This window comes from Mytilus edulis, chromosome 9 (genome assembly GCF_963676685.1).
Source record: "Mytilus edulis chromosome 9, xbMytEdul2.2, whole genome shotgun sequence".
NCBI classification, from domain to species: Eukaryota; Metazoa; Mollusca; class Bivalvia; order Mytilida; family Mytilidae; genus Mytilus; species Mytilus edulis.
The window spans coordinates 4,163,611-4,180,833 of NC_092352.1; the positions used below are offsets into that span (position 1 = coordinate 4,163,611).

General features: G+C 32.6%; 2 protein-coding genes across 2 annotated transcripts in view; both read left to right on the forward strand.

Moving 5' to 3' along the window:
- LOC139487528 (uncharacterized) overlaps nucleotides 1–15,124 on the forward strand; it is a 49,084-nt gene extending 33,960 nt beyond the window's left edge. Inside the window, exons 18-25 of the mRNA XM_071272393.1 lie at nucleotides 684–917; nucleotides 2,313–2,501; nucleotides 4,129–4,289; nucleotides 5,651–6,338; nucleotides 6,716–6,845; nucleotides 8,832–9,085; nucleotides 12,022–12,197; nucleotides 13,652–15,124. Of these exons, the coding sequence (XP_071128494.1) occupies nucleotides 684–917; nucleotides 2,313–2,501; nucleotides 4,129–4,289; nucleotides 5,651–6,338; nucleotides 6,716–6,845; nucleotides 8,832–9,085; nucleotides 12,022–12,099 (1,734 nt within the window). The 3' untranslated portion in view covers nucleotides 12,100–12,197; nucleotides 13,652–15,124. The remainder of the gene's footprint in view (nucleotides 1–683; nucleotides 918–2,312; nucleotides 2,502–4,128; nucleotides 4,290–5,650; nucleotides 6,339–6,715; nucleotides 6,846–8,831; nucleotides 9,086–12,021; nucleotides 12,198–13,651) is intronic.
- LOC139489445 (spermatogenesis-associated protein 20-like) overlaps nucleotides 1–17,223 on the forward strand; it is a 243,655-nt gene that overhangs the window by 154,648 nt on the left and 71,784 nt on the right. The window lies entirely within an intron of this gene.

Below are 17,223 nucleotides of genomic sequence, written 5' to 3' on the forward strand. Positions count from 1 at the left end.
TTAACTTTTTTTTGGAAATCGCATTTATTGTTTAAAACTTGATAATAACCATCTCAACACTCCAACGAAGATGTATTATACGTAATTATCATTTTCTAGTACTGGAAAATATCAATGGTGAACATTATATATGTCAAAAGGTAACATGCAGCCAGGTAGTCATATAGTTGCGACTGACTTGAATAATTATAAATATTGATCGGATTTACTGTTGATCGCTTTAGAAATTAATGATATAAAATTTGACCTTCAATGGCCAAAGTTGACCTCCAGTTGGTTAATGCAACCCTGCTGTTAATTTCAGCTTTTTTGGTTTGTAACTCTTTGTGTATTGCTACATTCACTGATTTTAAATAAATGTTTTTTGGGGGGTTCCATTTGAAAATAAATCAAAAATCGCGCTTCCCAGGCCTTAAATTCATACAGGGTATTTTACAATACATTATATCTTTTTCGAATGTCATGTAAAAAAGAAAAAAATAATAGCAAAACGGGTTGACAAAATCAAAATGCAGGGAGTTGTTAAAGACAAACAACAATCTACATCACATTAACAATGAAAACTGAAAACTGATTAAAACAAACTTTATAAAACCGAGTACTATGTCAGCCACTCCGGTCGGGGATATACTCATGAATTTAATCTATTCTACTTCATACACCAATTTTTTTCTGTTATTTAGCTTTCTTCTGCATCAACTATCAATGAGACTGTTTGTGAGTGTTCCAATCCACCAGGAAATAGTTTTGCCACAACTTTTTACGTGCCTCCAAACACGATCGATTTTGGAAGTGTTTTTGAAAAGTTTGATTTGAAAAACAATGTAGCGGTGTTTGCAACTGTTGTATCCCTGGTACTGTTATATATTTTGTTATGTGTATGGGCATTTAGACAGGACAGAAAGGATCACGCTAGGGTAAAGTAATTTGCTTATTTATACAATATTTGACAAAGTATATTTACTTTTTCTCGAAAAAAAGAAGATTATAAGTAATCGGCAAAATTCACAATATTTAAAGTAAATTATAGAATTGGTTCAGAGAAATTAAGTCAAATTAAGTGAAAAACAATCATGCAAACAAAGCTGAATTTGCATCACTTAAAATAATTATACCTAATGTCCACATTACTTTTCATCAATTACAATATACAACAATTAAAGTTATGAATGAATGAAAGAATTTTATTTCTCATAAACGAGAAATTACATAGTTACAGAGAATATATATGTATAAACAATTAAATAAAATATTAAAGCACATGTGACCCTCACATTCACAGTTACAACGTATACTGTGAATTCATTATTATTCGTTGGATACCAATTTTCGTAGGTTTCGTGGATACGGGTGAATCACGAATTCAAATGATCAACGAATAACGTATTTTCAATAGACTTATGCAAGTTTTCAACAATCCACGAAATTTGATACCCACAAAAATAAGTGAATCAACGTCTGTTTCCTTCTTTTGAGAAATTTTTATGACCATATAACCGTATTTAATACAACCTATAGCATCGATCAAATGCACGAAACATGTAAAACATCATATCCATAGTAGCTATGGTACCATATTCGATGAAGAAATCATGCTTTTAGAAATATACATTTTATTTGTTGCAAGCCAAATTTCTGTCCCTATCTGATATATCCTCATTTTCAACTGGCAGTCTTCATTTCTTTGACCTTTATCCTGGACATTTTTACTGCATCTATTTGTTCGTGTGTTCTTTTTCTGAATATGCATGGATCTATTACAAGTGGAAATAGCAACTAACCAACATTCAATTAAACAACATGTGTGAACGGGTGTATGATGTAATGGTGTATGGTGTTAATGGGTAGCTTACACCATCGAAGTACTGTACATGTACATAAATATTTAGTTATTGGTTAGTGCGTGAACATGAAAGAAATTAACAAAAATATCTAATCAGTTGGACTTTCTTTTTTATCCAATTCTGAACACCATGTCTTTAACGTTTTAGATACTGATCAAGGGGAATAATCCTCACACATTTATTGATTATCTCCCATATTATCTTTCTCTTCCATGTGCATGCGATAGCTATTCGATGTGCTATTGTGTTGTATTTTATTTTATAACGATTTTACTGTCATAACACAAATCATTGTCATCATAGTATGAAACCCAAACCCGGAAGGGTTTATAAGTGGGTTAATAAAAAAAAAATTTCTATTTCAATAACGGTCTATTTATTATTAAGAAATAAACGGATAGCTTCTTTATCAAAATGAAGGAAAAATTCAGCGAATCCTTATTGTAAGTGTTAATCTAAATCTTGCAGTGGGCTTTATCATACCTGAGTGACAACGGTCCTTACGATGATTACTTGTACATTCTGACGGTGTTCACAGGATTACACAGACATGCTGGAACAAAATCCAGAATAGGTTTGATGATAATTGATGGGAAACCAAAGAAAAACCATTTTTATGAACCAGATGTACGACTATTAGATGATGAAACACATCGAGTGAGTATTTTGTCTGTTCGTGGTCCAAAAAATCCGTTCTTTTACATTATTTGTAGGATAAAAAAAAGGGAACTTAACGAATAATTCTCTTACTTCTCATGTTTTAATACAGTTGATATAATCAACATGCGGTATGATTGCCTATAAAATCACAAACAAAAAAACAGAAAACATTATTCTTCACAATTACATGAAACTGAGAATGAAAATGGGGAAAGTGTCAGAGAGACAACATCCCGACCATAGAACAGACAACAACAGAAGTTCACCTATAGGTCTTCAATGCAGCGACAAATTCCCGCATCCGGAGTCATCCTTTAGCTGGCCCCTAAGCAGTTCATTTCGTGATCTAAACAAGTGACACGATACATAACGCTACAAATGGCAAAAAGGAGGAATCATGTAATTCACTGGTACTCTGTTTTGAAGTCGACAGCACGAATTCACTATTAACACACATAACCGTTTGATAAATTTGTGGTCGTGCCGGTTATTGACAGCGTGACAAATCTAACTGTTAGCATTAAACCCCGCTGTTTTTTTCTTTTTGGAACATTTGTCGAATGCATACCTACACTTGACTTAAGCAACACTCAGTCAAAATGTCACATTCGGAAATAAGACATGTTAAACGTTCTAAGACATAAATATATCCTCAGATTTCAGACAGTAGAAAATCTTGAATTATTTGCGATTCAATAACGCATAGACTTAACAATGCAAGTCTGAATTATATGCCATCCAGATGTTGCAACCAGGAATAAGTCAACGTTTGTTTTGCTAGACAGTTTCATTACAGAAACTCACAACAACGATGCAAGCAGATAGCATTGTGACTGACCTACAAAGATATGTTAAGTTAAAACGCATCATTAAACGACATTCATAATGCAATGCCATTTGCCAGAGAGATAAATGGGTGTAACCAAATACGCATACTAAGTCTTAGATATCAAGGTGGTTTATTTTTAATTATTAATCCTTTAATGTTTTAGCATTCAACCCATTGTACATGTAAAAGTATAAAAGGATATCTTATCGTGGTTTAATAATCATGATCCCATTTCCGTTATCTTTTTTTTCAATAATGACCAAGTAAAATGTTTCTTCTCTAAATGTGTATGTTCATTAACTAACATAATGGGTGCAACCTGTGCTCACCATTCCGATGCACCTGAGATCACTAACTATTATTTGTAGGATTCCTTTATCTAAGCCAATACTTTTCTATATATTGTTGTTGTTTTTTGTTCGTTACTTAATGTCAGTTTTAATTCCAAAATCTCTCTTTCTTTGCTATGACTAAAAATAAGTTATGAGTATATTTTAATAAAATGACAACTATAAAAACTATAAGATAAAACATCTTGAGGACAGCATTCAGTCATCCATAAGGGACATATATATATATATATCTATATGTTGCTAGATATTAGCCGTCCATATACTATCAAGAATTTTTACAAACCTTAATGACACAATGAAAATGTCTTCCATGAACACCGCATTTTTTTCAAACAATAGAAAAAAATAACATGGGACACAAAATAACGATTGACGAGGCTACGGACAGACATTGACATTATTATTTGACGGGATTAACCAAGTGATTATGTTTATATTACAGAGTTTTGATGTTGGAAGCATCCGGAAATTTGTCATGAGCGTTCCTAAACCAATAAATGACCCAACAGTATTAAAAATTTGGCATGATAATAGTGGACAAGGAAATTCAGCATCATGGTATCTTAATAAAATCATACTAGAGGATGTGCAAACTGGTGAAAGGTAAAGCTCACATACTTTATTTTGTCTCCTTTTATGAATAATAAGCTATAAATATGTTTTGTTTTGTTCTATTTGTAGTGATACGATAAATGAACGAATGAAAAAGACAATTTGTTGCCTAAACAAGTTGCAAAATAGTATCTATAAGATTTTATCGGTTCATTTTATTGAATGATTATGGTTGCAATTATATGATAACTTAAGGTTTATCATACCAAATGGACAAACATGGCTGTATTTTCACCTCAATAACTACTCTATGTATAGACTTACCTGTGCTGTTTGGAAAGTTTTAAGGCCTTCATCCACTAGATATATTAAAGGAAAATGCATTTTGTATTAAAGAAAGACAAAATCTTTCTTAGTTTTTAAGGCATTTTTTCTTCCTTTCAAACAAACACCTGAATTACTTTGATACTGTCCACTCAGACAAACTCTTCAACTCACCTTTATTTGTCAAGATACCTCTTGATTATTTCAGTTAAGGCAAATCAAAACAAAACAAACCGGTTTTTACCTGAGGGAGCATCTCAAGGTTGGATCACAATTTAGTTAATTTTCACACCTTATGCATGAAGGAAAAAAATTGCCCATCAAAATCCAAGAGAGATTTTATCTTTCTTAAACACAAAATGCACATAACTTTTATATATCTAGCGGATGCCAGGAATTAAAACTTTTCCAACTTCACAATAAAGTTTTTGGCATGTAAATACTGTCATATTTGTCCGTTCGTTCTGATGAACCTTACGCGCATAAAGTTTGCCTTGGATATCACTACGATGTCATTACCATTTAAAAATTGACATATATTGAATCAAATAGTCATTTGACAAATAGTTTATAGACAAAACGAAATCTAAGGTATCACTCAAAAAGATATTCCTGGTTTTGCCCATGTATTGACATTAAAAAAAATTGCCAACAACCCCCTTCCTTTCTTTTCATATTTTTATTACAAATAGTTCAAAAAGCCATATTCCAAAATCTTATAAAATCCTTGTTATTTTTTCATAGTTTTTTTAAATAAAAAGATTGACAATGTTAAATATAAGAAAAGTCTAGCGAAAACTATTTGACGCCAAATTTCCAATGGCTTATATCTCGTAAACAAGTTCACGCACCCTGCATATTTTTTTTTATTTTCTAGTTTCTTTATTTACATACTTTTAATTTATAAGCTGGAATACAAATATTTCAGACCATATTTTAATAAAAAAAAAAAACTATATATTTTACATGCTAATGTCTTGTTATTAGCTGTATGCCGTTATTTGGTAGATCATAAAAGCTTTATAATTTCAAATATTAAAGGTGCCGATAATAGCTTTATCGCCCTTTTTCTTTCTTTCAATTGACAGGTATCTGTTTATATGTGATCATTGGCTTTCTTTGGACCACGATGATGGATGCATTGAGTGTGCCATTCCTGTGTCTGATAAGTTGGATAAACATAAATTCTCATTTTTATTTAATGAACAAACTAGACAAAACACAACAGACAATCACTTATGGTTATCGGTTGCCATTCGACCTGAAGATAGCAACTTTACAAGGTTAGAAAGATTGGCTTGCTGTTTGACATTGTTGTTTCTCACTATGATCTCAAGTGCAATGTTCTATGGACAAAATACCGGAAGTCAATTTTCAATTGGACCGATTAAATTATCACTTTCTGGGATATATATTTCAATTGTCAGTGCAATTATTGCTGCACCTCCAATATTGTTAGTATCTTATATGTTCAGAAGTTCCAAACCTCGTTCAAAAAATGAGAAGAAAACTTTTACAAATACTAAAGACAATTCTGAAATGACACTAAAATCCGGCGAGGAAGACAAAAACGCAGATGTGACAGATGATTCTGAATTTTCACTTCCGTTTTGGTGTAGATATGTAGCATGGGGAATTGTTACATTAGCCGTCTTTACATCTGGATTTTTCCTAATTTTGTATAGCATGGAATGGGGAAAGACAAAGTCAGAGGAATGGCTGCTATGTTTCTTTATGTCATTCATCGAATCAATACTCTTAGTTGATCCACTTAAGGTAAGAAAATCTAGCTTTCACTGTACTTGTAAAATAGTCAGCAAAATTTCTGACCACCGTGTTATAAAAGAGTTATAAAAATATTATCTCATATCTGAAAATGCCTGGACTAATGCAAGTTAGAATAGGACCGTTGTTATCCATTCGTTTGGTGTTTTTGGATTTTGCCAGCTGCCTATTGACCTTAACATTTTCCAAGGACCGCTATATTTTTGTTAATTTACTTTATACGTCGGAAGCAAAACTAATTGTCAGTTAAAACAAATAGGTGATAAATGCAGTTATCAATATATAACTGGTTGGACGAAGACCATTAAAGGATTATTTTATCATTGACGAAGTTACAGCTATACGTAAGAACTCACTTTTTTTTTTAGATAATATTGATGTCAGTCATATTCTCTTGGATTGTAAAGAGTTGTAAGGAGAAAACTGTGAAATACGACAGAGAGAAACTTCTTCTAGAGACCAAAAGACGTGCAGCTAGTCCATTGTCATATCTTTTAGGTAATCTTTGTTTTATATTAAACTAATTTAGGAAATATGTGTATATATCGAACTATTTTAAGTAATATTGTTTACAAGTATATTGAACTATGAATATTAAAAATATATCATCCGTTTTCGTTTGAAATACTGAGGTTAAACACAAGAGCATATAATTAATCTAAAGAAACATGTATTGAATATAAAAACCCGTCATCCGTTTACACAATGTTTTCTTTGCCTTTTGGTAGAAATCATGTATACAGTCCGAGTTAAAAGTCATTCATACAGACACTTAATAGAAAAAAAACATTCTACATTAGATGCACTTTTCTGGTTTTAAACATTTCCTGTTTACAAAACTTTTAATTTTTCGAAAACCAAAGGATTTTCTTATCCCAGGCATATATTATCTTAGCCATGTTTGGTCCAACTTTTTAGATTTTTTTTATCCTCAAAGCTCTATACTATTTTGATATGAGCGTCACTGATAAGTCTTATGTAGACGAAACGCGCGTCTGGCGTACTAAATTTTAATTCTGATACCTTTGATAAGTTTTTGCCTTCTTCTGAATTTTCAAACGAAAACGTTTAAATACCACAGACACATAAGACCGATTTAACCAAAAAGACTTAAATTCATATGTGTTTTTTTTCTTCAAAGAATGAAATAGATAACGAAAATATTATCAAGCATATATAATGAGCAAAACAAAATCTGTACAGAAGTCTGAAATTGTCACCTCATTTAAGTACAACATTTGTCAAAGATTAGTGTCTTAGGTTTGGTCTTCTAACAAAATCGACATTTTAGTCATGAATTATTTTAGTAGTTAAATACTGGCCATTATTTAAAATGCACATGGTTCTAGTTGAGCTACACTGGCTACATCGGGCCTCTGTTCGACTGTTTTAACTTTAAATACACATTTTTAAAAGGGAATAAAATGATCACTACTAACACATAACTAAATTCAATCTCCATTTAGATTTATTAAACCTAGTATTGAAATTTGAGGTGTATACCAAGTAAACTATGCAACAAAACATGATGATAAATCATCTTGATACATGAACGAAATAGTATCTTTGATGAGGTGTTTCCCAAATGCAGTTTTAAGATTTGTAGAAGATTTTCCGTATTTGTTATAACATATTCAACAATCCGGGTCCCACATGAGGAGCAGGATCTGCTTACCCTTCCTGAGCACCTGAGATCTACCCAGTTTTTGTTGGGGTTCTTTTTGCTAATTCTTTTGTTTTCTTTTGTGGTAATTGAACTATTGTTTTTCTGTTAAGCCATGGCGTTGTCAGTTTATTTTCGATTTATGAGTTTGACTGTCCCTCTAGTATCTTTCGCACCTCTTTGGATAGTATTTTTGGAATCGATAAGCATTTAGTGTACACGAAAGAATACATAACTGTAAAATGATCCATCCTTGTAATGCCCCAATGAAAAAGGTTATACTTAAATTTAAGTTATCCTAATGTGATTTTAACAGTAAAATAACAAAAGTACCGAGCTTTAAGTAAAACTCATATCAAAAAGTCCTTTTTTTCAAATTCCAAAATAAAAAGGTTAACACATCAAACTAATTGAAAAAAAAGCTTATTCCTGACTTGGTACAGGTATATCGCCATGGAGAAAATGGTGGATAAAAGCTTGATTTATAGCTAGCTAAACTATACTTTGTATGACAGGCGCATAAATTCTTCCGTATTGACAACATAGCTAGATTATCAGGGAAATAAATTATAGAAAAACAGCTTCGAAAGTAAAGGAATTTGCTATGAGTACCCGAAATACAAAAGTCTACTTGAGAACAGTGTTTTGTATTTAGTTTGACTACGTTATTTCTGGAAAATCTTATATTTTATAATTGATCGTTTTGTAAAGTTAGAAACACAAATACTGAACGAAAGTGGGAAGTCAATAAACTCTAACGAAGTCGAATGTCAGAAATATATATTTCTTTTCATAAGTTTGATTTGTTCTGTCTTTTTTAGATGTGTTCAAAGCCACGCAAGCTCCATTGAAATCCCAAACAGTTTCAAGATTAAAAGAAAAAAGACAGCAGCGCCTTAAAATGCAAGAGATATTCACAGAACTAGTCTTATATACGATATTCCTTGCTGTTTTGTATTGTGTCAGTTTTAGTAACAGGGATCCGAGATGGTATAATGTCAAAAATCATCTCGAACAGCATCTTGTTACATCAAATAATATCTCAACAGGCGATTCAACGTTTAGATACGATCAGGTTAGTTGTCTGTCCTGTTTCGAGTACTGTGGATTTATTTAATTTCGTGGGCATCAATTTCCGTGCGTTGAGGGAAACTTGCACTTCCCTTGATATTCAATTTCGTGGTTTTAGCAATATTGGCATACAAAGACTATAGATTTTGTTATTCGTTAAACATTTAAATTCGTGGTTCAGCTGTCCCACAAAACCAAAGACAATTGGTATCAAACGAAAAATAATGAATCCACAATACCTTTTAATCTGTAATATAGAAATGGGGAAAAGTATAAAAGAAAATAATTTAGCCAGGTAAATCTTCAAGTACATGGTAATGTATGTGCATGACATGAAAAAATCCTGGATGAAGCGCAAAAAATTCTATATAAACACCCATACATCTGGTGTGAAATCCGATACTGAGGCATGGGATTATAGCGAATAATTATTTACGCACCAATTATGTTATTAGTTGTTAAATAGAGATAACTTTGATTAACGCTACCTCATTTAACATTACGAATACGGTGGTGTTGCGAAGATTTTACTTAATAGTAATAGCTTTAACAAAAACTAAATACAGGAACACAACAGCTGTAAAAGAGGGACGAAAGATACCAGAGGGGCAGTCAAATTCATAAATCTAAAATAAACTGACAACGCCATGGCTAAAAATGAAAAACGACAAACAGACATACAATAGTACATATGACACAACATAGAAAACTAAAGAATAATCAACACGAACCCCACCAAAACTAGGGGTGATCTCAGGTGCTCCGGAAGGGTAGCAGATCCTGTTCCACCCGTCGTGTTGCTTTTGTGATGACACATCCGGTAAATTGTCTTATTCGGTAGGTCACATTCATGAAAAGGAAGGGGACTGTAGTTACGACGAAAGTAACATATCCGATATCATTTGTGAAACGGTTATTCCATAACGGAAAACCAACTCGTGATGGCGTCCGTTAAATTAATGAAGGGATGATTTCAACTTCGCCATTTCCTACTCTTTGTTTAATCGCTTCCTTGTGAGCAGTAGACCTCTATCAAGAAAATCGAGATAGGAAATGCAAGCACGAGAATATCGTATCAATCGGGAGATAAATACCCCGTATGCAGGTGCTGCTGAAATGTTGCTACTTAGAAATGGAAAGTTCACTATTGAAAAGCTGAAATCGTCTCTTTTGTCGTGAAGTTTTGTTTTCAACCGACCTCCATTGTCAATTTCTAGATGTAAGTTCAGATATGAGGCCGACTTAACTGTATTTGTAGTATCCTTTATCTCTAGTTCGATGGGATAGATGAGTTCAACATAGTCACCAAATTTTGATTTATGTTGTAAAAGAACTTAATGTCGAATTCGTATCATTATATGAAATTTATCGACAGCTTAAATCTCATCTATGATACTCCAATCAGCGTATGTAAAGGTTCATATTTAGCGCGTACAAAGATTCTTATATACCTATTATTTTTGTTTTTAACCATAAACATAGTTGCCAAAGGTAGATTAAGGTTTGGCTCACTTTTTTAAATGTTATAAAAGAGGGACAAAAGATACCAAAGGGACAGTCAAACTCATAAATCTAAAACAAACTGACAACGCCATCAATTTATACTGTTTTGATCGACATAACCGACCTTACAACTTCATGGATTTTGGTGCAACTGAAAAATCTTATCAGCTGAAAATGTGCATCTGACGTAACATATTAAAATCCTTTATAGATACTGATCTCAATATCCACTTTACAATCTTATTATATTACCTTCGTTATACGCCAGCCTTAAACTTGGCGTATCATATAATATTTTTGTCCTTCTGTGTTCAAACATTAATACCTTAGTGTCGAAATTTTACCTATTTCCAAATTGATCCTGCCAGAGTAAAAGGACTGTCTTCATGGAAAAATGTTGGAAAAACTTATTTCAGAATTGAAAACTAATTTGAGTTATTAACTTTTTAATTACGTTTAATTTTTACGTTTATGAAATGGGTATTAAATCATAAGCCTGGTACCTTTGATAACTATTTACACCACTGGGTCAATCCAACTGCTGGTGGACGTTTCGTCCCCGAGGGTATCACCAGCCCAGAAGTCAGCACTTCGGTGTTGACATGTATATCAATTATATGGTAGTTTTTTATAAATTTCCTGTTTACAAAATTATAAATTTTTCGAAAAACTAAGGATTTCCTTATCCAAGGCATAGATTACCTTAGTCGTATTGGCACAACTTTTTTGGAATTTTGGGTTCGCAATGCTCTTCATCTTTGTACATCTTTGGCTGTATAACTTTTTGATCTGAGCGTCATTGATGAGTCTTATGTAAAACATAACTGTATTGTATTGAAAAATATATGATCAATCATTTACAAATATAGTGTATAACATATAAATCTTCCGTGAGGTACGAAATAGTATTACATATAAATCTTCCGCGAGGTAGGAAATGATGTAACATATAAATCTTCCATGAGGTACGAAATGGTATTACATATAAATCTTCCGTGAGGTACGAAATGGCATACATAGTAATCTCTCATGATGTACGAAATAGTTCGTCATGTTAATATTCCATCAGGTACGAAATGGGCAAGGTACGAAATGGGGGGTACGAAATGGTTAGGGTACGAAATGACTATAATTCAACGAAACGCGCGTTTGTGTTACATTTTAATGTTGTGTCGTTGTTCTCCTCTTATATTTAATGGGTTTCCCTCAGTTTTAGTTTGCGACCCGGATTTGTTCTTTAATTCTATTGATTTATGAGTTTCGAACAGCGGTATACTACTGTTACCTTTATATAAGCCTGGAACTTTTGGTACAAACCAAATATATATGTCATGTATCTGTAGCTAAAATAATCTTTCATAATTCAATTAAGACAAAAATGCAAAAATCACCTGATAACTTCAGTCATTTATCATAAACTATTTCAATGTTTTACAGGTTACAACTGCATCTAATCTATACACATGGATCAATGAGACTCTAATTACGTTTTCTGTTTCCACGGTACCATTCTAATGGAGTTCAACTAAAAGCCAATAGAAGATTATATGTAAAAGACCAAGTCAATTTTCGTGTTGGTCCAATGAGACTGAGACAACTAAGAACTGTTCAAGGTACGATACATGACACATACAAAATTTTGATTATTGCTTGTCCAAAAACAATAATGACCAGATCGGACAAACAAAATTTAAGATTGCAGCTTACTCTGGAATTGATTACTTCGTTATTGTTTCAGCAAATTCCAATCAAACAATACTTGTATGCACTGGTAAATGAAAAAAACTTTATTGTATGCATACGTATTAACAATACTAAGATGAGGATACAAGAAATAAACCTTCATAGATATAGGAAGATGTGGTGTGAGTACCAATGAGACAACTCTCCATCCAAACAACAATTCAAAAATTAAACCATTATAGGTTAAAGTACGGCCTTCAACACGGAACCTTGGCTCACACCGAACAACAAGCTATAAAGGGCCCCAAAATAACTAGTGTAAAACCATTCAAACGGGAAAACCAACGGTCTAATCTATATAAACAAAACGAGAAACACGTATATATTACATAAACAAACGACAACTACTGTACATCAGATTCCTGACTTAGGACAGGTGCAAACATTTGCAGCGGGATTAAACGTTTTAATGGGCCCAAACCTTCTCCCTTTTTATGAAACAATAGCATAACATCACAACATATATAAAAACATACGATAAAATATCAATTGGCAGACTTAACTCAATCAAAAAACGTATGATTACACAATGGACGAATAAATTTGATCTGCGATATCTGAATACAAATGCACAGTTAATTAAATATTAGAGACAAACATTCATGACCAAAAGGCTAACAAACAAATTCAAACACACTGAGAAATATTTAACCAATCAATGTTCACTTTAGAAAAAAACCCGTTTTTTTATAATCTTGAAGTTTATACAAATGTTGTAAGAATAAGTGAAAAATTGAAGATATTACAAATAATCAAAGCTGGTATACAGCAAAGATCCATATAAATAAAAAATGACAAAAAGGCATTATAAACAGTATCAACAGGTCGAAGACTGAAAGTTATAACATTATTCAGAAGAATTTGCAAAAATGAAAATATGATTTCACATTGGACCAACACGAAAAGGCCGCGTTTATACGAAAACAAACCCACATAATATAACAAGTTAGCTATCAAATGGTTTTAACTGGCTTTCTGATATTCAATCGGGTGTTGTCCTTTCATCTGAAGGTACAATAAAAGAGGGACGAAAGATACCAGAGGGACAATCAAACTCATAAATCGAAAACAAACCGACAAGGCCATTACTAAAAATGAAAAAGGCAAACAGACAAACAGACAAACAGACAAACAATAGTACACATGACACATCATGAAAAACTAAAAAATAAGCAACACGAACCCCCCAAAAAACTATGGATGATTTCAGGTGCTCTGGAAGGGTGAGCAGATCCTGCTCAACATGTGGCACCCGTATCTTATTTATTCATATATATTATTAGTAAGTCATGTACTATAAATGCAGGCTTTAACTTTTTTACAGAGCCATGTAGGACACAGTTTTTGGATAACTTTACCTGTTACGATGAATATTCTATTTCCGGAGAGGAGGATAGAAACTATTGTGTTGCCTGGGAGCCTCGTCCTTGCGTCAGAGGTCAAGCTGTAAAGAATATGACATTTGCTGCCTGGAATTTTGTGTCGTCTGTTGATATTTGGGGACTTCCGGTCACAGGACTACATTCTACCTATGGCGGTGGTGGATATATAGCAGAATTTATTGTCAACTACAATATCTCACGTCTAGTTCTCAATGATTTGTATAAATACACATGGATAGACCGTAAAACTAGAGCCATATTTACCGAATTCACACTGTATAACGTCGATGACAATGTTTTTGTTTTCATTTCGTTTTTGACTGAATTTCCGGAAACAGGTGGGGTCATTGCAAGTAAATCAATCTCACCGTTTCGACCATACCAACATGTCGGAAGTCTTGGTTTGTTTATCTTTATATGTGAAGTTATTGTAGTTATTGGAATAATTGTATTTTCTGTTCATAAATATATTTTGTTTCGGAGATACGGTAAGAAGATGTGGAAAGAATTATGGCATGTTCTTGACATACTAATCATTATCTTATTCTTTGTTTGTACCGTAAATATATTGGAAGATGGATAATGATTAATTTGGCAATGGAAGAATGGGAAAATCATAAGAATAAATTCGTCAACTTCAGTCATATTGCATCATGGGACGAACTCTTTAATATTTGTTTGGCATTTATTATATTTCTAACAACTATCCGAATCATGCGAGTTCTCAGCTACAATGAAAGAATAAATCAATTTGGAAAGGTTCTTGCTCACGTGAGCCGTGATCTTTGTGGATGTTGTGTAATGTTTGTTATGGTGTACGTAGCGTTTGTAACTTTCGGACATTTAATTTTTGGCAGGTATCTAGAAACATACAAAAACTTCTTTGTGTCATCAACAACATTGGTCAACGCTATTATCGGTAAAAACAGCATCAAAGATTTGTTTTCTGTGGAGCCAGTTCTGGGTAGAGCCTATTACTTTTTTTTCGTTTTGTTTTTGTTGTGGATTTTAATGACGATGATGAATGCTACATTAAACGTAGGTATTACAATAGTTAGGAAAAAGCCGGTGGGGTCCACATATGGCATCGTTAACGTAGTAGCAAGCTTCTGGAGAGAGGCTGTTGGTCACATTTTTGCATCAAATAATACCACAACAAAAGACAGGCTGAAGTTATCACGTAATTATTTATCAAGTCAGAAATTTACAAAGACAATAGTAGTAACACGTCAGGATGAGACACAACAGGTCGATATGGTAACACCGACAGAAGACTTACCGAAAAAGAAAGAACGAGCAAGACGTATTTATCAGTAAGATGAACCATGCTTTGTTTGAGAAATGTTTCATAAATATTAAGTGTGTCATTGTTGTTTGTTTTTTTTTTTTTTTATTAAATTACATATTATTAAAAAGTCTTTTTTCTCGGTTAAATCTAGATCATTTCCCGCATGTGACTTGATACATATAATACATTACGAATGTTTGAGTCCAGAAAAATATTATTTGATATTTAAGGTCTAAAATGGTTTTCAACTTCGTACTTTAATTTTCTTCATTTTAACGCTTTTGATACGAGCCTCAATTATGTTGGTTTTTTTTTTTTTTTTGTAAACGAAACGCGTGTATGGCTTACAGAAGTGTAACCCTGGTTTCTGTATTGAGTTAATACATAATACTAAATGTTTCGATCGATATCAAATTATCATTTCAGGCAAGTGTAACGATATTCAATTGTATACATCATCCATTAAGAAGATACAAATCTTATTGACTAACAATGTCCTAAGCGAGTTGCAAGAATTCCCAAAGGATTGAAACCGGGAGCGAATGCAATGCTTGACGAATTTCTTGTAGAATTGTCATCAATACAGGATAAATAATTAGGTTGTGTTGGGTTAAAGGACATATGTAACTAGAAGCTCTTAAGAGTCTATGTTGCATGCAAGATAAGGGAATTTCTGTATATAAACTATGTACGCAGGCGCTGCTGGAATGTTGCTACATAGAATTGTACAGTTCACAATTCATCTCGTTTGTCGTAAAGTTTTGTTTTCAATCTACCTGCATTGTCACTTTCTATATGTAGGTCAAGATAAGAGGTAGACTTAACTGTATCTGTTTACTCTTTATCTCTTACTAGATTGATGCGTTCAACATAGTTATCAAATTTGGAATTGTTAGTGAAAGAACACGATTATATAGCGCAAAGTGAAGTTAAAGGATATTGCTTACGACTTATCTTCTTCCCTAAGAAGTTCCTATATAAAGTCAGGCTCATAATAATAAAGGATCAAGTCGGCAAAAAAAGGGGCACAATTGGTTCCCATTGGAATGTCGACAGTCTATTGTCGTCAAATATATATGGTTGTGTGTTATAATACAAATATGAGAATTTGAGTCAAATCGGTGAAATTTAATTTGACAGCTAGTGCCCATTTAAGAATTTAATGCTTCTTTCTTAAATTTGTAGAGATTGTGTAAGGCACATTGTTGAATTCTTAAAAAAATATTCATTTGGACGTCGTGCTCATGATCAATTTTATACATGTATATTTTAAAATTACGAAAAAAAAGTGGTCAGTCAAGACTTTTAATTTAATGTATAACCAGTACAATTACACATACTTTCTGATACGATTTTTATACATAATTATATATGTGTATTTATATACAGAATTTTATTTAGTGAGAATATATTTACATGGTATACCCCTAACAAGGTATTTTAGAATGAAGCCTTCTTTCCGAAATTTAATTGGAATGTAAAGGCGTTTATCGAGGCACACTTGAACGTATTCATGTTGTTTTATATAGCAAAACTGATATCTTATTACAGAAGTTCTTCGTACCATTTGAATTCCATCTCGTTTGAACATTTATTGTTATACCATTATTACAATACGAAGCCGTTTATTATCGTTATTATTCTAAATACTATGATATATAAAAATCCGCTGTTTATTACGTTGTTTGTCATTTTTGTGTCTGCTGATTTGTTGTCAACATGATTTACATGTTTTAAATAACTTCTTAGTTGCAATTCATCTGGATTTGTGACAAATATAAAACAATTTATCAACGAAACTATGGTCTCAACAGCATCCAGCAAGAGTTACATATACGGTTAGTCAAATAGTCCGTTGCATTTCTATACAATCATAACAATTGTTGATTCATTCATGTTAGGTAAATGCATTATGTTAAATTTTCAAATAATGTTAAACATTACGGTTTTCTTACACATAATTATAAATAAGGCAAGATTTGGAACGTCTTAAAGAAGTGTTTATGCTTTTTAAAGTTAACAGTTGTTGCTGACTTAGTTTGCATTCGAGATTTGATTATAAGTCAAATGAAGACTTGAAAAATTGTAAGCCACCCGATAGTTTTCTGTCCTATACTGGGCAGTTTACAATCCTACCTCCAAACACATAAATAAGACTTCGACAGTTACAATGAACATTAAAGTTCCTCTGACGTATTAATAGTTGTGAACTTAAAGGTTTCCTGT